Source organism: Nycticebus coucang, chromosome 22, assembly GCF_027406575.1.
Source record: "Nycticebus coucang isolate mNycCou1 chromosome 22, mNycCou1.pri, whole genome shotgun sequence".
Lineage (NCBI taxonomy): Eukaryota > Metazoa > Chordata > Mammalia > Primates > Lorisidae > Nycticebus > Nycticebus coucang.
Genome location: NC_069801.1, coordinates 49411161 through 49431821, shown reverse-complemented (window position 1 = coordinate 49431821; position 20661 = coordinate 49411161). Strand labels below are relative to the sequence as shown.

Sequence of the window (20661 nt, the reverse complement as noted above, 5' to 3'; positions counted from 1 at the left end):
TTAGTCCATGAACTGGTTGCATCAGAATCACTAGCAGGGGAGGGAGACTACTTAAAATAAACAGATTCTTGGGCCCTGCTAGTCGGTCTCAGGCTTATGCATTTTTTAGAGCTCTCCAGGTGCTTCTAAAGCAAGGCCAGGTTTGATCTATAACTATAGGAACTGAGAGGGAACTAATAAAAGCACACAGGAAAAAAGCAAACATTAGGATTGACCCACAGAGCAAAACACAAATCTGCCTCGGTAAGGGACCTTTTGTTTGGCACTCTCTTGTTTCTCATTTACCCCTCCAGCTAAGTGGGTTGTGGGGTGGGTGTCAGGGTGGTGGTGGGGACCACAAAGGTAACTAAAAGCATGGAGTGAGGAAAGGCAAAAATGGAGCCTCCAAAGGAGGAAGAAGGCCTGAGGGAGGAAACAGGACCATAATGACAAGCATAGTCCATGACCCATTTTGTGGCTCTGAGGCTTTTGGGGCTAGAGAAGGAATCTAGTTCTCAAATACAATAGAACGCCAGCGGTTCTCAACCTATGGGTTGCGACCCCTTTTAACTGTATTAAAGGTTCGTGGCATTAAGAAGGTTGAAAACCGGGTGGCGCCTATGGCTCAGTGGGTAGGGTGCCGGCCCCCTATACCGAGGGTGGCGGGTTCAAACCCGGCCTTGGCCAAACCTGCAACAAAAATATAGCCAGGCGTTGTGGTGGGTGCCTGTAGTCCCAGCTACTCGGGAGGCTGAGGCAAAAGAATCGTCTAAGCCCAGGAGTTGGAGGTCGCTGTGAGCTATGATGCCACAGCACTCTACCTTGGGCAATAAAGTGAGACTCTGTCTGTACAAAAAAAAAAAATAAAAACCTACAACAACAAAAAAAGAAGGCTGAGAACCACTGGTCCAACCTCCATAGCTGACCACCTGTCTACGTTAATCATCCCCTTAAGTTGACCCAGTTTTTTTGTTTTTTTTTTTTTGTAGAGACAGAATCTCACTTTATGGCCCTGGGTAGAGTGCCGTGGCCTCACACAGCTCACAGCAACCTCCAACTCCTGGGCTCAAGGGATTCTCTTGCCTCAGCCTCCCAAGTAGCTGGGACTACAGGCGTCTGCCACAACGCCCGGCTATTTTTTGGTTGCAGTTTGGCCGGGGCCGGGTTTGAACCCACCACCCTCGGTATATGGGGCCCGCGCCTTACCGACTGAGCCAAAGGCACCGCCCATCTAGTTTTTTTTTTTTTTTGCTATTTTTGGCCAGGGCTGGGTTTGAACCTGCCACCTCCAACATATGGGGTCGGCGCCCTACTCCTTTGAGCCACAGGCACTGCCCCAAGTTGATCTAGTTTTCATAGTCCAGACATGCACCACAGGTACTATCAGTACAATAGGCCTAGTTCCTTATGTTGACTAGTTTGTTACGGTCCTTTGGGTGGTCAACTTACAGAGATTCTACTGTATTAAGATCTGGTATGTTAGCTCAGACAGTTTCCTCAGATGGCCTCTGACTCAGGGCAGGAGATGCCTCAGTCAGCCTTCTACAGGCACTGTGGAGTCCCTTATCTGTGCAGTGATTGCTCCATCATAAGTCTATAAACTCAACTGATTCATACTGACTAAAATGTGGGGGCCCAGTCTTCTTCTAGGTGCCTCTGAATGTGCAAACAGCATCCCACAGAAGTCTGCAGGAGTGCTCCTGAAGGAGAACTTCCAAGGCAGCTGTTGTGGAGATACTGTTAGGCAGGCATACCCCTTAGCTAGCCCCTGCTCCCACTATCCTTACAGGGGAAGGGTTACAGTCACCCAGCCAGTGGCTCCTGCTGCTCAGGGAACCATGGCTTCAGCCAACTGAGAGAAGGTGAGGAGCTGTAGGGACCAGAACTCACGTGTCAGGTACTTGAAGGCAGGGTGGGCACCAGTACCAGTGACTGCGATCTTACTAAACATGGGGAATGAGACACTGTAGGTGCGGCGGGCAAAGCTCTCGATCTCCTTGTTGCTGTCAGGCTCCTGTTGGCCAAACTGGTTGCAGGGGAAGGCAAGCACGTTGAAGTGGTGGGGACCCAGGTCCCGTTGCAGCTGCTGCAGGGCTCGGTAGTGCTGGTCTGTGAAGCCACACTGACTAGCTACGTTCACCACCAGAGACACCTGCAGACCAAAACAAAACAACGTCCAGACACATTCGGGACTCAGTGAGGACTAATGCGTGCAACCGCACATGCCCTGACATGCCCCCAAATGTGACTCCCTCAACAATCAATGTACTCTCACATATACAGGAACATTCCGTACATATATATACGTGTGTTCTATGCTCTCATACATACACAAACACATGTACATGTGAAATCAAACACTGAGGGACTTACAAATGCACGCACACACACATGAACATTTGTGAACAAAAGTACACAATACATATAAATGGGTATGCACCTGCCATGACACAAACATATATTAGCAAATGTCACACGTGCCCACAAACGTAGCACATTAATAGAGAGGGCACACGCATTGGTGACCACAAATCGGGAAGTGATTAGGGGAAGTGGAAAGGCAGACCTGGATTGAATTTTTGGCTCAGATAGCACTCATCACTTCCCACTCCACACTCCTGTGCATGCATCAGTCTCCCTTCTAGAACATGAACCTACTGAGGAGAGGAGCTATGTCCATTTCGTCCCTGGGTGCATATGGACAAGTTTTTGTAAGCGTCAGCTTAATGAGTAGGTGTGCACACATACGCAATATTAGACACCTGCATGGGTATGTGGACACGCACAAGTTTTCTGGATAAAAGGATGCCTAGGACCACGGGGTGGGGGCGTGGGGGAAAGATGCCTAGGACGCCAGGGCAATCCCTTTACGGCCCCCTCCTCTCCAGCAAACAAATACTACCACTTTCATTGATCCCTAGATGAATCTTTTGACTTATTAAAGACTTTAGGCAATAAATATCAAGCTGACTGATGAAACTTGTTTATAATAATACTGCAGTTAGAATTCTGACACCAATACTATGTTTTTAGCTTCTAGCTATATATTATTAAAGGATTTGTTTGTTTGTTTTTGAGACAGAGTCTCACTTTGTTGCCCTCTGTAGAGGGCTGTGGTGTCATAGCTCATAGCAATCTTAAACTCTTGGGCTCAGGCGATCCTCTTGCCTCAGCCTCTTGTGTAAGCTGGGACTACAGGCATGCACCACAGTGCTCAGGCTGGTCTTGAACTCCTGAACTCCTGTACAAGTCCACCTGCCTTGGCAGTGGCCTCAGCATTATTGACATTTGGGACTTGATAGTTCTTAGTTGTTGGGGCGCTATCCTGTTCATTCATTGCAGATGTCTGGCAGCATCCCTGGCCTCGACTCACTAGATGTCTAGTCTTAATGATCAAAAATGCCTCCAGGCCGAGAGTGGTAGTTCACGCCTGTAATCTTAGCAATCTGGGAGGCTAAGGTGGGAGGATTGCTTGACCTCATGAGTTCCAGACCAGCCTGAGAAAGAGTGAGACCCCCTGTCTCTACTAAAAACAGAAAGATTAGCTGGGTGGCATATCCTGGTAGTCCAGCTATTTGGGAGACAGGCAAGAGGATCCCTTAAGCCCAAGAGGTTGAGGTTGCTATGAACTAGGCTGAAACCATGGCACTCTACCCAAGGTGACAGAGTGAGACGCTGTTTAAGAAAAAAAAAAGTCTCTGGACATTGCCAAATGTTCGCTGGAGGGAAAAACCACCACCATTTTAGGACCACCAGATTATATGATTGGACCACTGAGCTATAATTCTTGTATCCTACCACCACCAGATAAGGAAGGACCCAGTTCTGGGATAATTAGAACACCCCTCCCCCAATTTAAGGGTAGTATAAACTATAATCTGCCTGGGGTGGTACGAAACTGAAACTCCTACCCACCACTCACCCCACCCCCTAGTTAGGATTCTTCCTCTGTCTTCCCTGCTGGATCCTTGTGCAATGACAACATTAAAGCTTGCTTATGTTTAACCCACATTGGTGTGTCTGCCCATTCTTTTGGAAAGGGGAAAAATCATGCATCTAATTCCATCCCTGAGACCAAAACACTTGGTCCTTAGAGACCAAAACATAGGTAGACACACCCAAATACACACAGTTAATTTACATATATAAATATACAGGCACAAACACAAATCAGATTTGTACTCATACACAGAAGTAAACAAACAGACCATTCACACACACGTACACACTACATTCAGGCCTATAGGTACGTGACCGCACATGGTAGACAGGCATAATCCCAAGTGATCACCTATTCATCCATACTCAACACTAGTATAAATGACTGTTATCTCAGTTAGCTGGAGGGCATAAACTGTCAGTCTTGCTCATGGCTGTGTGGGGGCTGGCATGTAGTAGAAGCCAGGAAATGTTTGCAAGTGAATGAATGAGTTTACCACCCAAACAGAAGGCCTAGCTTGGGTTAGTGGACAGCATGGTTCACAGCTTCCTTGGACTGTTTCCATCTAACCTTGGCAAATAAGGGCATGGACTCTGGAGCTGGACTGCTTGGGTTCAAATTCTAACTATATTTCTTAGTAGCTATGTGACCTGGTTCTATTTTTGACTTAACACTTATTACTACTAAGAATTAATCTTGTTCATTTCTCAGTTCCTTATTATCTCTTCCCTCCCCACTCCATATAGGCTCTAATTAAAGTGGAAATGTCGGGTGGCGCCTGTGGCTCAGTCGGTAAGGCCCTGGCCCCATATACCGAGGGTGGTGGGTTCAAACCCAGCCCCAGCACCTGAGGGGCAGTCAGGACAGGAATTACTGCCCCCAAGACTCACATCCAAATTTGAGGATTTCAAGGCTTATCTCTCCTAATGGTAATACTAAAAAATAAAATGAAGAATTTCAAGGCTTATAGAGTATTTTCTTCCCTAGAGATGGCCTTGTTTTCCAGGAAAATGTTGACAGCCATTTTTATGTGGTTCAACCAAATCTGCATGCCCTGGGCCTTCCCACACCAGAGTCCCCAGGTCCATCCTGAAGAGGCAGATGTGGAAGACTATTCATTACACACAACAAAATGTGTGGTCCTCTCAATGTAGTGTTGGAGGTCTCTCTTGGTCCCTCCCTGATCCTTCCGCCTCATCTCCCACCACTCTCAGCCTCTGATTTCATACTCCTTCAAGCACAACTGCTTGCAGTTTTCTTCTCATCCCTTCCTCACCACTGCTCTTGCTATTTGGTTCTTAGTCTTGCTAAAATCTAGGTTTGTTTAGAAGACTCGACCCATACATAAGTCCTCTCCAAACTTAGATTCCTTCTTGGTAAGGAGCCTGGATGACTATTAGATCTCATCCTGAGCTGCCGTTTAAGGAGTGTGCCTAGAGAGGACCACAGATGGAGGGGAGTCGGGATTCTCTTCCAGGCTCTGTCGTTTTCTAGAGCAGTGTGGCTTTGTGCAAATGCCTTCCCTCTCTAGCCTTAGTGTCCTCTCCAAAGGATGACCTGAGTAAGGTTCCCGTGCCTCTAAAATGATAATTCCCTCTGCCTTGCACATTCATTTCCACACCGTTCTCTGATGGACTCCGTATCAGCAACTCCCCCTGTTCCAGATGCGGAAACGGGGAATGGGAGAGGGAAAGGCCGCACGATGCTGCGGTTCCTTTTCCCACCCATGAATGGCAAGGCTGGGCCTGGGTTGAGACCTGGACTCTGCTGACTAAAAGTGTTGGGAGCGCAGTCGGCGTAAACTGAGGGCTTCGGGTGTCACTGCGTGCCAGGGCAGTGCCACGTAGTCGCGGGGCAGAGCGGGACGCAGGATCTGCTGGCGCGGAGCCGGGCCTGCGTGCGTGCGGGGTGGGGAGCGCGGAGCCAGGGCCCGGCTGCCCGGCTGGAGCCCCTCCGAGCCACACCCAGCAGGGCCCCCGGCTGCGGGCGCCGCCGTCGGCCGGCGCGGCCCCGCGGGGGGCGCTCACTCACCGAGCCGCGGTACTTCTCCAGCGACACCAGTTTGCCCCGGATGTTCACCGCCTTGAAGTCGTAGAAGTCCTGCTCCCGCTGCTCGCAGGCCGCGGCCCACAGGAGCAGCCACGCCGCCGCCGCCGCCGCCACCATGACTCGCTTCCGAGGTGGCGGTGCTGCGAGGGCAGAGGCGAGGCGGCGGGACGCGGCGTGGGGGGCGGGAGGGGGCGGCCCCGGCGCCGCAGGGCCCTGCGAGGCAGGACGCGCCCCCTTCTCGTTTTCCTCTGCCGCCGACCGAGTACCCGGCTCTGGACCTCAGTTTCCCCATCTGTACTGCGGGAGCGCTGGACTCCGCCCTCCTGCACCGGAGCCCTGAGCCGCTGTTTCAGGATTTTGACCATTGAGACTAGAATTTATTTCAGTGACGCTCCCTCTTGTTCCAGCGACTTGTAGGGGGAGGGAAGCAAAAATCTGGGTCTGCGATCTTATCTTCGTGAGCGCCTTAGCCTTAGGCTGGCCACGCCGCAACCCTGGGCCTCAGTTTCTCCACTTGTCTGGTTCAGCTAGCCTCCCTTCCTGATACACCTGGTCAGTGTGGAACAGGATTAATAGAAAAATCATTTGGATGATTGAATGGTAATGGTGCCTACAAACTTTAGGCGAATGAATGGATGTTCCCTGAAAGTGAGGGCTTAGAGAAGCAGAAGAGAAGGCTGTGGAAGGCTGTGGAAGAGAAACCCTGTGGCAGGCTGGATTCCTGGGACGCAGATTCTGAAATGGAGTTTGGAGTGCAGGGCGTTTAAGAGGGGAGCACCCTTGGGGTCAACAACACCTATGGAAAGCCAGGGGCCCGGAAGGACTGGGGTAGCAGAGGGAGAAATAGAGAGCTCCATACAGGCCCAAGGACAGATTTTTTTTTTTTTTTTTTTTAGAGACAGAGTCTCACTTTGTTGCCTTCGGTAGAGTGCCATGGCATCACAGCTCACAGCGAGCTCACATCACAGCTCACAGCAAGCTCTTGGGCTTAGCCAATTCTCTTGCCTCAGCCTCCCAAGTAGTTGGGACTACAAGTGCCCACCACAACGCCTGGCTATTTTTTTTGTTGTAGTTTGGCTGGGGCCGGGTTCAAACCCACCACCCTCAGTATATGGGGCTGACACCCTACTCACTGAGCCACAGGCGCCACCCTCCAAGGACAGTTTTGAATGACGGGACAGGGACTCTGGAGCTAGAGTGGCTTATCAGAGTGGCTTATCAGGTCTGAGATGGCCAGGCCTTTATACCCCTTCTTTCATCAGTCCTTGGATGTGGGGCCGTCTGGGAAGGGGTGCATCAAAGGCCAAGATGGCCCTGACTCTGGAAGGGTAGACAGTTAAAAGCTTTGCCTTAGGGATGCAAGGCTGGTTCAACATACGCAAGTCCTTAAACGTTATCCACCATATTAACAGAGGCAAAAATAAAGATCACATGATCCTCTCAATAGATGCAGAAAAAGCATTTGATAAAATCCAGCATCCTTTTCTAATTAGAACACTGAAGAGTATAGGCATAGGTGGCACATTTCTAAAACTGATTGAAGCTATCTATGACAAACCCACAGCCAATATTTTACTGAATGGAGTAAAACTGAAAGCTTTTCCTCTTAGAACTGGAACCAGACAAGGTTGTCCTCTGTCACCTTTACTATTCAACATAGTGCTGGAAGTTCTAGCCAATACAATTAGGCAAGACAAGGAAATAAAGGGAATCCAAATGGGAGCAGAGGAGGTCAAACTCTCCCTCTTTGCTGACGACATGATCTTATACTTAGAGAACCCCAAAGACTCAACCACAAGACTCCTAGAAGTCATCAAAAAATACAGTAATGTTTCAGGATATAAAATCAATGTCCACAAGTCAGTAGCCTTTGTATACACCAATAACAGTCAAGAGGAGAAGCTAATTAAGGACACAACTCCCTTCACCATAGTTTCAAAGAAAATGAAATACCTAGGAATATACCTAACGAAGGAGGTGAAGGACCTCTATAAAGAAAACTATGAACTCCTCAGAAAGGAAATAGCAGAGGATATTAACAAATGGAAGAACATACCATGCTCATGGCTTGGAAGAATCAACATTGTTAAAATGTCTATACTTCCCAAAGCAATCTACCTATTCAATGCCATTCCTATCAAAGTACCTACATCGTACTTTCAAGATTTGGAAAAAATGATTCTGCGTTTTGTATGGAACCGGAAAAAACCCCGTATAGCTAAGGCAGTTCTTAGTAACAAAAATAAAGCTGGGGGCATCAGCATACCAGATTTTAGTCTGTACTACAAAGCCATAGTGCTCAAGACAGCATGGTACTGGCACAAAAACAGAGACATAGACACTTGGAATCGAATTGAACACCAAGAAATGAAACTAACATCTTACAACCACCTAATCTTCGATAAACCAAACAAGAACTTACCTTGGGGGAAAGACTCCCTATTCAATAAATGGTGTTGGGAGAACTGGATGTCTGCGTGTAAAAGACTGAAACTGGACCCACACCTTTCCCCACTCACAAAAATTGATTCAAGATGGATAAAGGACTTAAATTTAAGGCACGAAACAATAAAAATCCTCAAAGAAAGCATAGGAAAAACACTGGAAGATATTGGCCTGGGGGAAGACTTCATGAAGAAGACTGCCATGGCAATTGCAACAACAACAAAAATAAACAAATGGGACTTCATTAAACTGAAAAGCTTCTGTACAGCTAAGGTGACGATAACCAAAGCAAAGAGACAACCCACACAATGGGAAAGGATATTTGCATATTTTCAATCAGACAAAAGCTTGATAACCAGGATCTATAGAGAACTCAAATTAATCCACATGAAAAAAGCCAACAATCCCTTATATCAATGGGCAAGAGACATGAATAGAACTTTCTCTAAAGACGACAGACGAATGGCTAACAAACACATGAAAAAATGTTCATCATCTCTATATATTAGAGAAATGCAAATCAAAACATCCCTGAGATACCATCTAACCCCAGAGAGAATGGCCCACATCACAAAATCTCAAAACTGCAGATGCTGGCGTGGATGTGGAGAGAAGGGAACACTTTTACACTGCTGGTGGGACTGCAAACTAGTACAACCTTTCTGGAAGGAAGTATGGAGAAACCTCAAAGCACTCAACCTAGACCTCCCATTCGATCCTGCAATCCCATTACTGGGCATCTACCCAGAAGGAAAAAAATCCTTTTATCATAAGGACACTTGTACTAGACTGTTTATTGCAGCTCAATTTACAATCGCCAAAATGTGGAAACAGCCTAAATGCCCACCAACCCAGGAATGGATTAACAAGCTGTGGTATATGTATACCATGGAATACTATTCAGCCATTAAAAAAAATGGAGACTTTACATCCTTCGTATTAACCTGGATGGAAGTGGAAGACATTATTCTTAGTAAAGCATCACAAGAATGGAGAAGCATGAATCCTATGTACTCAATCTTGATATGAGGACAATTAATGACAATGAAGGTTATGGGGGGGTGCAGAAAGAGGGATGGAGGGAGGGGGGTGGGGCCTTAGTGTGTGTCACACTTTATGGGGGCAAGACATGATTGCAAGAGGGACTTTACCTAACAATTGCAATCAGTGTAACTGGCTTATTGTACCCTCAATGAATCCCCAACAATAAAAAAAAAAAAAAAAACAGCAATAAAAAAAAAAAAAAAAAAAAAAGCTTTGCCTTTATAGCATTCCCATCCGCTAAGGTCCCAAGTCTTCACTGATCTGGGATCTGCACTGTACCTCAGAGTGTCTCCCATGCTTAAGAAAACTACTGAGTCCATGAAGTGCCAAGCATAGGGCTGAATGCCGACCCTGTACTAGTCCAGTAACTCACTGCCTGGGGTGAGAGAAGCCAGGTAAAGTGGAGACTTCATGTCATGTGGTAAGAACTAGCACACTCCTGCAGTCCTTGAGCAAACACTTCCTGAGCACCTGTTCTGCCAGGTTCTACTCTAGGTGCCTCCCTAGCTAGGGAGACATAGGCATTAAATAATTCATGTAGTTTTTTTTTGAGAAAGATTCTTACTCTGTCTTGCCCTGGGTAAAGTGTTGTGGCATCATAGCTTACGGCAACCTCAACTCCTGGGTTCAGTCGATCCTTTTGCCTCAGCCTCCTGAGGACCTGGGACTACAGGGGCCTGCCACAATGGCTGGCTAGTTTTTCTATTTTGTAGTAGAGACAGGTTTTGCTCTTGTTTAGGCTGGTCTCTAACTTGTGAGCTTCAAGCAATCCTCGCACCTCGGCTTCCCAGAGTGCTAGAATGACAGGTGTGAGGTCTGGCCTAATTCATATAGTTCTAAAAGTACTATTGTGGGAAATAGCACCTAAACTAGTCTGGGGGACCAAAAAGCCCTTCCCAGAAGAGAAGTTTGAGTTGAAAGAATGAGTAGAAATCATCCAGGTTGAAGCAGGGAAGCAGAGAGAAACGTGGCGCATTGAGAAACAAAGAAAGCTGGTTTGCTGGAGCAGAAAGGACAAGGGACGGGAAGGGAAGGTGGAGACGCTGGCAGAAGTGTGGTCTTATAGAGCCTGGTCGGCCACGAGAAAGATTATGGTCTTTAAACCAAGACATGAAGGTTCGTTTTCTCTTTTATTTTTAAAACAGAGGTATCGGCTCCTCACCTGTAGCACAGTGATTGCGGCACCTGCCACGTACACCGAGGCTGGAGGGTTCGAACCCAGCCCAGGGCAGCTAAGCAACAATGACAACTGCAACAAAAAATAGCTGGGCATTGTGCCGGGCACCTGTAGTCCCAGCTGCTTGGGAGGCTGAGGCAGGAGAATCACTTAAGCCCTGGAGTTTGAGGTTGTTGTGAGCCGTGATGCCATGGCACTCTACCCAGGGCAACATAGTGAGACTCTGTATCAAAACAAACAGTCAGAGAGGTATCACAGTGAGTCTCAGGTTGTAGAAGGATCACTCTGGCTGTTCTATGGAGAGTAGGTAGGAAAGGACAAGAGCAGAAGTGCTCCAGATGCTGGGGTAGAAGAAGCTCTATGGCTGCCCAGAGGCAGTTGCTATTTAGCCTGAGCACCCAGGGAGAGCCTCCTGGAGGAGGTGACACTAGTATCCTCTCTTTTTTTTTTTTTTTTTGCAGTTTTTGGTTGGGGCTGGGTTTGAACCCACCACCTCCGGTATATGGGGCTGGCACCTTCTCCTTTGAGCCACAGGTGCTGCCCCCCTAGTCTCCTCTCTTGAAAGAGGAATGGTGGGGACACAATTATAAGAGAGTTCGTATAAAACAAATGCAATCAATGTAACCTGGTTCTTTGTACCCTCAATGAATCCCCAACAATTAAAAAAAAAAAAAAAGAGGAAGGGTAATTCTCTAGGCTGAGAAGGGGGAAGGTGAAGGAAAAACAGCTGTGTGTTGTGGTGGGTGCCTGTAGTCCCAGCTACTCGGGAGGCTAAGGCAAGAGGATCGCCTAAGCCCAAGAGCTGGAGGTTGCTGTGAGCTGTGATGTCACCGCACTCTATGGAGGGCAACAAAGTGAGACTCTCTCTAAAAAAAAAAAAAACAAAAGAGAAGGGGGAGGTTTAAAAATGATAGACTGAGAAAGCAGTGTCTGTGAAGGCAAAGAGTCTGAGAGAAGAGGTGAGAAAAGGTGTGGAACAGATGAGGCTGGAACAGGGCTAGATGGAGAAGGGCTTTGAGTGCCACATCGCTGTCTAGGCTGTGCCATACCCGGGCTTTGAAGCTGAGAGAAGTGGCGACCAGGGGAAAGGGCGCTTCAGGCAAGGGCCAAGGCATAAATGAAGGGCCGTTGCCCTTCGTACTCCAGCACTTTCTCTTGTGGGAGTCGTACTACTGTGATGGAGCCCACACTATTAAATTGTCCCCTCTTCCCTGCTTTGCCTTGTGAAACTGCTGCTCTCCCTTCCCGCCCTCTGTTCCTTTAACTCAGCCTTTCCTCCAGTGCCCCAGTAACCAGAAGTTCTCAAATTCTACTTCAACAACTGGGAGTTTTGCGAGCTTGGCCAAGCTATTTGCTGTTAAGATGCAGATAGGAGGGCATTTCTACTAGACAGGGGAAAGAGTTGGCAGTGAATTGTTTCCTACTTACAGATTTCTTTCCTGAGCCCTTTTCTCCTCTTCCATTCATGCTGAAAAACCCAGCTCAGATGTCACCTACTCTGCTGCTAACTGAATCACTCCCTCCTCTGCTTTTGTATTGACTACATTTCCTGTTAGCAGGCTGATGGTAATGTTGTGTACTTGTCAGTTTCCGTGGCTGTCTCCCCCATCAGACTGAGAGCATCTCGAGAGCGAGCAGGCTTGTGTCTGAATCATCTTTGTGTCCTGGCGTATCATAGATATTCAATCAATGTTCACTTTTCTTTTTTTTTTTTTTTCTTTTTTTGGTGGTTTTTGGCCGGGGCTGGGCCGCCACCTCCAGCATATGGGACAGGCACCCTACTCCTTGAGCCACAGGCACCACCCACCAATGTTCACTTTTCTTAAACTTTTTAGTGACTTCTATTACTTCTCTATGCTATAATCTGATATGAAATGCTGTTGATTTTAGCCAAACAGTGTATAGTTTGTCATTTTATTTTCAGTCTCCTGCAAATTCTTGGTGTTTCAGAGAGAGCACAGTTATTTCCTGTGGACCATCTACACAAACAGGAGACCCACAGGTCTGCAAAAATGCTTATGGGCGGCGCCTGTGGCTCAACTAGTAGGGCGATGGTCCCATATGCCGTAGGTGGAGGGTTCAAACCCAGCCCCGGCCAAAAACCACCAAAAAAACAAAAAAAAATACAAATGCTTACAGTTTTTGGTGGAAGCACCTGGAACTCACTCCCAGGACTCATTCCTGGATGTACACTACTCCTCTTGCCTATAAGCTCAAAGAAGCTCTTTATAGGTATTTAAAAGTTCACTAATGTTTCTTTTTTTTTTTCTTTTTCTTTTTTTTTTTTTTTGTAGAGACAGAATCTTACTTTATGGCCCTCGGTAGAGTGCCGTGGCGTCACACGGCTCACAGCAACCTCCAACTCCTGGGCTTAAGCGATTCTCCTGCCTCAGCCTCCCGAGTAGCTGGGACTACAGGCGCCTGCCACAACGCCTGGCTATTTTTTGGTTGCAGTTTGGCCAGGGCTGGGTTTGAACCCGCCACCCTCGGTATATGGGGCCGGCGCCCTACTGACTGAGCCACAGGCACCGCCCAAATAACTCCTTTTTTTTTTGTAGAGACAGAGTCTCACTTTATGGCCCTCGGTAGAGTACCATGGCATCACACAGCTCACAGCAACCTCCAACTCCTGGGCTTAAGGGATTCTCTTGCCTCAGCCTCCCGAGTATCTGGGACTACAGGCGCCCGCCACAACGCCCAGCTATTTTTTTGTTTGCAATTCAGCCGGGGCCGGGTTTGAACCCGCCACCCTCGGTATATGGGGCCGGCACCTTACCAACTGAGCCACAGGCGCCGCCCCTAATGTTTCATTTATTCAATAAATTTTTGAGTACAAGAAATAAAATACTGTGTATTTTAAGGGCTATTAAAATAGTAATGAACAAGAGAGTTAAAAAAGACAGGCAAGGCTCAGCACCTGTAGCTCAGTGGCTAGGGTGCTGGCCACATACACTGGGGCTGGCAGTTTCAAACCCAGCCCAGGTCTGCCAAACAACAATGACAACTACAACAAAAGAATAACCCAGCATTGTGGCAAGCGCCTGTAGCGAGATCAGCCTGAACAAGAGCAAGACCCCGCCTCTAAAAGTAGCTGGGTGTTGTGGCGGGTGCCTGTAGTCCCAGCTACTTGGGAGACTGAGGCAAGAGGATCACTTGAGCCCAAGAGTCTGAAGTTGTTTGTGAGCTATGAAACCACCACAGCATCTCTACCCAAGGTGACAGAGTGAAACTCTGTCTCATTAAAAAAAAATTTTTTTTAAATGGGCTTATAGGGCGGTGCCTGTGGCTCAGTGAGTAGAGCGCTGGCCCCAAATACTGAGGGTGGTGGGTTTGAACCGGGCCCTGATCAAACGGCAACAAAAAAATATAGCTGGGTGTTGTGGTGGGTGCCTGTAGTCCCAGCTTCTCGGGAGACTGGGCAAGAGAATGGCCCAAGCCCAATGACAAAGTGAGACTCTGTCTCAAAAAAAAGGGGGGGCTTTTATCCTAGTGGGGAGTAGCAAGGATAAAAACTAACACTTATAATACATCCGGTATGGTACTTCATTCAGGGGGTGATAAATAGGAAGAGAAGTAGAGAGTGTGGTGGTAGAAGGGGGAAAGGTTGCAAATTTAATTCAAATGATCAGGAAGCCTCACTGAGAAAGTGATATTTGAGCAAAGACTTAAAGCAAGTCAGAGAACAGATAACGGGGAAAGTAGAGGAGCTTCCAGGTAGAGAAAAGAGCAAGTACAAAGGCCCCGAGGCAGGACTGATGTGTTTAATGACTGGCAAAGAGGCTCGTGTGACTGGAGCGGAGCGAGTGAGGGGAAGAGTAGCAGGAGACAACCTCAGAGAAGTAAGGGACAGGTGGGCACGTTCTGGTGGGGCTCCCATCATAAAGACTTTGACTTTGAGATGAGAAGCCATTCAGCGTTTTAAGCAGGGAAAGTACATGTCTAGTTTATGTTTTTTGTTGTTGTTATTGTTGAAATGAAGTTCCACCCTATGCCCTGAGCAGAGTGCAATGGCGTCATAGCTCACTGCAACCTCAGACTCGGGCTGTGGGCATCCTGCTGCCTCAGCCTCTGGAAGCCTCTGGGATTACAGGCGCTCGCCGCAGCACCTGTTTTTCATTTTTTTAGGAGTCAGGGTCTCACTCTTGCTGGAACTCCTGAGCTAAAGCAATTCTCCCTCCTCAGCCTCTCACAGTGCTGGGATTACAGGCGTGAGCCACCCCACCCAGCTAGTTTATTTATTTATTTATTTATTTTGAGACAAAGTCTCACTTTATTGCTCCCAGTAGAGTGCTATGGCATCACAGCTTATAGCAACTTCTAACTCTTGGGCTTAAGTGATTCTCTTGACTCAGCCTCTCAAGTAGCTGGGACTACTGGTACCTACCACAATGCCCGGCTATTTTTTTTTTGTGTTGCAGTTATCATTATTGTCTACCTGGCCTGGGCCAGGTTCAAACCTGCCAACCTCAGTGTACGTGGCTGGCGCCTTAACCACTGTGCTACGGCCGCTGAGCCAACGTCTAGTTTATGTTTTAACAGAATCATTCTGACCACAGTACTGAAATGAGATGAGTCAGGAAGCTATTGCAATAATCCACATGAGGGGACATGTGGGTGGTGGAGGTAACAGGGAGTAGTCAGACTGAATATATGGTAGAACCTCCATAGTTGATCACCTCGGACTACACTGACCACTTCCTTAAGTTGACTGAATTTCATAGACTAGACATGCACCACATGTACATATCAGCACAGTAGGCCTAGTTCCTTATGTTGACCACCTCGGTATATTGACCAGTTTGTGACTGTCCATTGGGTGGTCAACTTACAGAAGTTCTAGTGTATTTTGAAAGTGGAGCCAAAAGGATTTCTTTCTAGGTGGGATCTAGGGTATTGGGAGAAAAAGAAGAGTTACCTGAAGGTAATAATCAGAAAAATTGGAAAGATCTAGTTGCCATTAGTTGAGATGAGGAGGCCCGCAGGGATGACTGGTTTGGAATGGAAAAGCAGGTGCTCAGTTTTGGATACATTAAGTTTGAGTTGCCTATTAGCAGTGGTATGCTGGTAAAAGTTTAACAATTGACCTTCCAAGAAAAAAATGTATGTGTGTATATACACATAAGTTCATTATAAAGTTTACCATATAAATGATACATAGCACACAATTCACAAATAATAAAATATATAGTACTCCTTATGGTAAATTCCATATAGGGCAATTTATTTTCAGAACAATTGATTTTTGCCAAACTGTTGCATCTATAAGCCAAGCAATGGTTGCAACTGCTGAACAAGTGTAAACGCTAAGATTAATGTTGGTTGGTATTTTTATTTTTATTTATTTATTTATTTTTTTTTATAGAGACAGAGTCTCACTTTATGGCCCTCGGTAGAGTGCCGTGGCCTCACACAGCTCACAGCAACCTCCGACTCCTGGGCTTAAGCGATTCTCTTGCCTCAGCCTCCCGAGTAGCTGGGACTACAGGTGCCCGCCACAACGCCCGGCTATTTTTTGGTTGCAGTTTGGCCGGGCCGGGTTTGAACCCGCCACCCTCATGTATATGGGGCCGGCGCCTTACCGACTGAGCCACAGGCGCCACCCAGTATTTTTATTTATATTAATAGTAAGGTCAAAGTGAGACAATAGAAACATATGTCAGAACTGTGACATAGTCAATGACACAAGTGACTTCTGTGTGGAATCAGATCATAATTTTCCAATACAGGAAGAATATTTCCTCAAATTTTTGTTATACACAGGAAATGGCTGCAGACATAGTACATTCTAATTTAATTTGCATTATTAACATTTTTTTCCATTACTTTCTTTTTTTTTTTTTGTAGAGACAGAGTCTCACTTTACCACCTTCGGTAGAGTGCCATGACATCACAGGACTCACAGTAACCTCCAGCTCTTGGGCTTACGCGATTCTCCTGCCTCAGCCTCCCAAGCAGCTGGGACTACAGGCCCCCGCCACAACACCCGGCTGTTTTTTGGTTGCAGTTCAGCCTGGGCTGGGTTTGAACCCGGCACCCTCGGTATTTGGGGCCGGCGCCCTACTCACTGAGCCACAGGCGCCGCCCTCCATTACTTTCTTAAGTCTAGGTAATCAAGAAAGTCAACAAAACAATTAATCAACCCCTAATGGGGAACATTTGCCCATTTTGTGATGTCGTACTCCCACCAAGGTTGATTTTGAACTAACAACATGTTATTGAACATGGTGTGAGGAAGAGGTGCGACAGTAGCACACCATTATGTAGCATTTCCACGATCCAGGTAGATTAGCTGTAAATAACGTTGAGAGCATAGAGAATAATAAAATATAGTAAAATAATTAGAAACTTAGGAGTGTGGGATATTGCCTTTGTTTTTAATATAATTTATCTAAATTTGTTTATATAATTTAATGCTTAGTAACGGCTATCGTTAGCAAGACGCTTGCAGAAGTCCTGAAAACATAATAATTAACTCTAGGAGCTGGCTCGGTCACTGTTCCTGTCTCTCCCAAGGTGGGACAGATGAGTCTGGAATTGGAAGAGATCTAAAGCAGAGGTATAAATTTGTGTGTGGACAGCTTACAGAGTATTTAAAGCCATGATAGTGGATGATGATGGAGAGTTGGTATAGAGAGAAAGGAGGACAGAGGACAGCCCTGGGGACTCCAACATTCAGCATCAAGAAGATGAAGACATTAGGCAAGTGAGAGGGATCCAGAAGAAAAGATTGAAAAAGAGTAGTAGGCAGAGGAAGGACCACAAACAACAGAGTTCGATATCAGGGATGCCAAGTGACAAGTTTGTTCCAGGATGGAGAGAACAATTAACTGGTAAAATGCTGCCGATAAATTTAGGAAGGTTAGGAGCAAGAAGTGAACATTGGACTTAGCAACTTGTCCTTTAACCAACAAAGGGAATTAAACAAACAAAAACACAGTATGTTCATGCCTCCCTGCCATTGCTCATGCCACTTCCTCTGCCTGGACAATTTCCCCTGCCTTGTTCTTATATTTAGTTCCCATAGTGCTTCCAGATTTTATCAGTCAAGGTCTCTAAAGGAAACAAGCCACACACTCAGATTAGGCAATGTGATGAAGGTTTATTTACAGAGGGACTAATTTCAATCATACAGGTGGGGTGTAGGGCAAGACAGGGATGGACTAGGGACCTAACTGAGCTGTTAACGCCTCTTGACCTGAATGGGTAGGAAGAGGTTTCAGAAACTAGAGAGTCCTATACTTCAGTCTATCTGGAAAGAGGTAGTCACTTTCAAAAGAGATTCACAGCCAGCCCAAGGCTAGACTTGTCGGGAAGTAGCTGGGCAATTGAATACCCAGCCCTCACTCTCCTCTCTCTTATCAGCCTCCTCTAAGTTGACCTGTACCAACCTTGTGCTCAGGCTGGTCTTGAACTCCTGAGCTCAAGTGATCCGCCTGCCTCAGCCTCCCGGAATGCTAGGATTACAGGCGTGAGCCAGTGAGGCAGGCCTTCACTGTATTTTCTACAGAATCTGAATATAATCCTCGATGGTAATTTGAGAAGGGAACATTTGGCCAGGCACAGTGGCTCAGGACACCAGTCTGAGCAAGAACGAGACCTGGTCTCTACTAAAAATAGAAAAAAGCTAGCCGGGTGTCATGACTGGTGCCTGTAGCTCCAGCTACTCAGGAGGCTGATGCAGGAGGATTGCTCAGCCCAAGAGTCTGAGGTTTCTGTGAGCTACAATGAAACCACAACACTCTACCCAGGGTGACAGAGTGACAAGGTAAGACTCTGTCTAAATAAATAAGTAAGTACATAATACATGTATACGTACGAGGCATGATGGCTCACACCTGTAATCCCAGTACTTTGGGAGGCTGAAGCAGGTAGATTGCTTGAGTTCCCAAGTTTGGACCAACCTGAGCAAGCATGAGATCCCATCTCCAAAACAAAATAAAACAAAATAAAAATAGCCGGGAGGGGGAGGCAGGGGCGGGTGCCTGTACTCCCAGCTACTTGGGAGGCTGAGGCAAGAGGATTGCTTGAGCCTTAGAGTTTGAGGCTGCTGTGAGCTATGATGACACCGTGGTACGCTACCCAGCACAACAAAGTGAGACTCTGTCTCAAAAATAAAATAAAATAATACATCATAAAGAAGTAATCCCCCAGGTGATTCTAAGGGGCAGCAGCATTGAAAATCACTGCTGTGTTGTTGTTGCCTACCTAGCCATATGTTGCTTTAAGGAATCTGTGAGCTCCTTGAATACAGGACCATATTTGATTCAAACTTGTGTTTCTAACCTGCAACATCAGACCTGATACAGGGCATGTGTTCAGGACAGGAAAGTTCACATTATGATTTCAAATTTTGTATAATTTCTTTCTTTTTTATTTTTTTGAGACAGAATCTCATTGTCTGTTGTCCTAGACTAGAGTGCTGTGGTTTCAGCCTAGGTCACAACAACCTCAAACTCTGGGGTTTAACTGATCCTCCTACCTCAGCCTCCCAGAGTGCTAGGATTACAGGCATGAGCCACGAAGCCAGTGGTTTTCAACCTTCCTAATGCTGCAGTTAGGGTGATTTAGCTTGCTGTATTAGATCAGTAATGGTATGGTATTGGTAATGCTATAGCAATAAATAACCTTTTGCAAATAAGAAGTAGTGTACCCAACTTCTTTTCTTTTCTTTTTTTTTGAGGCCAGGAATATCATGGGGCCTGATTGGACTGATGGAGGCTCTGCCTTAGATTCTATCTGAGGCTACATCCTATTAATATCTTTACTGCATCCGATGGTGCCCACAGGCTATCTCTGCACCTGCTCTTGGAAAATTAACACAGTTCTGTTTAGAGGCCCTGAGGGGTAGGGGGACGCAGTGGGGTTTAGTTATTTAAGTATCTAAAGCACTTAGCACCATGCCTGGCATGCAATAAATGTGGGCTTAATTGAATTGAACTGTTGATAACTGTTGTGTGATCTTGATCAAGTCACTCCCACTCACTGGACCAGAATTTCCTGCATATAAAATAAGATAATTTTCATAAAAGGTACCTCTGACTTTACAAATGGGAACCCTAAGGCCCAAATAGAGGAAGAGACTTGCCCAACTTCAAACCACAAGTCAGATGAGAGACAGCAGTTATGGCTGAAGTCTTCTCACTCCACAGTGTCAAATACAAAAACAATATTGTCCTTTCGATCTAATTTTATGATCCTATAGAGAAGTTAGAAACAGCAAACTGAAGATACATGTAGCAGCAGGGATAGATCTTGAAAAATATAGAGTGGGCCAGGCACAGTGGCTCACATTTGTAATTTTAGCACTCTGGGAGGCCCAGGCAGGTAGATTGCTTGAGCTCACGAGTTTGAGACCAATCTGAGCAAGAGTGAGACCCCCATCTCTACTAAAAATAAAAAAATACTAGCTGGATATTGTAGCAGGCATCTGTACTCCCAGCTATGGAGGTTGAGGCAAGAGGATTGCTTGAATCCAGAGTTTGAGGTTGCTGTGAGCTAATATGCCACACAGCACTCTACCAAGGTAGACAGAGTGAGACTCTATATCAAAAAAAAAAAAAAAGAAGAAGAAAGAAAAAATATACAGTATGTCTAAAAGTAAACTACATCATGAGATTATAACCCACTATCATTTATATAAATGTAAAATGTGTGCACATAAAATCAAAATGCATATTCTGCAAGAACAATGTAAATGAGTATAAAATAAACACATTAGAAGACTGGTCTGTATGGGTGAGGAGAGGGAAAGGGAGAAAAGAAAATAAGTACATAAAACAAGAGGGAGGCCTTTAAATCCAATGAATATAGTGTGCCATAAACGGAGAAATATGCTTACCTCAACTCTGCACCTGAAGCCGAAAAAGAAAAATATACAAGCCTTGCTTTCTCATGGACTTTATTTCTATCAGTATATGTAAAAGGAAAGCAGGTAGATTCTGTCACTGATATCTAAAAATCCTTTTCTCCTCTCCTTGGCTTCTACCCTCTTTTACTTTCTGTATGTATGTATTTATTTATTTTTGAG

At 46.1% G+C, this 20661-nt stretch overlaps 2 protein-coding genes across 9 annotated transcripts in view; one reads left to right on the top strand and one right to left on the bottom strand.

The window, feature by feature from the left end:
- The window catches only part of GPX7 (glutathione peroxidase 7), a 263667-nt gene extending 257367 nt beyond the window's left edge, over positions 1 to 6300 (bottom strand). For both annotated transcript variants that reach the window (XR_008376932.1, XM_053576535.1), the window contains exons 1-2: positions 5951 to 6300; positions 1870 to 2131 (exon numbers count right to left, since the gene is read on the bottom strand). Coding sequence is in view for 1 of the 2 variants with exons in the window: in XM_053576535.1 (XP_053432510.1) it covers positions 1870 to 2131; positions 5951 to 6085 (397 nt within the window). In the remaining variant the exon portion in view is untranslated. The remainder of the gene's footprint in view (positions 1 to 1869; positions 2132 to 5950) is intronic.
- Positions 1 to 20661, top strand: part of TUT4 (terminal uridylyl transferase 4) — a 228991-nt gene that overhangs the window by 25570 nt on the left and 182760 nt on the right. The window lies entirely within an intron of this gene.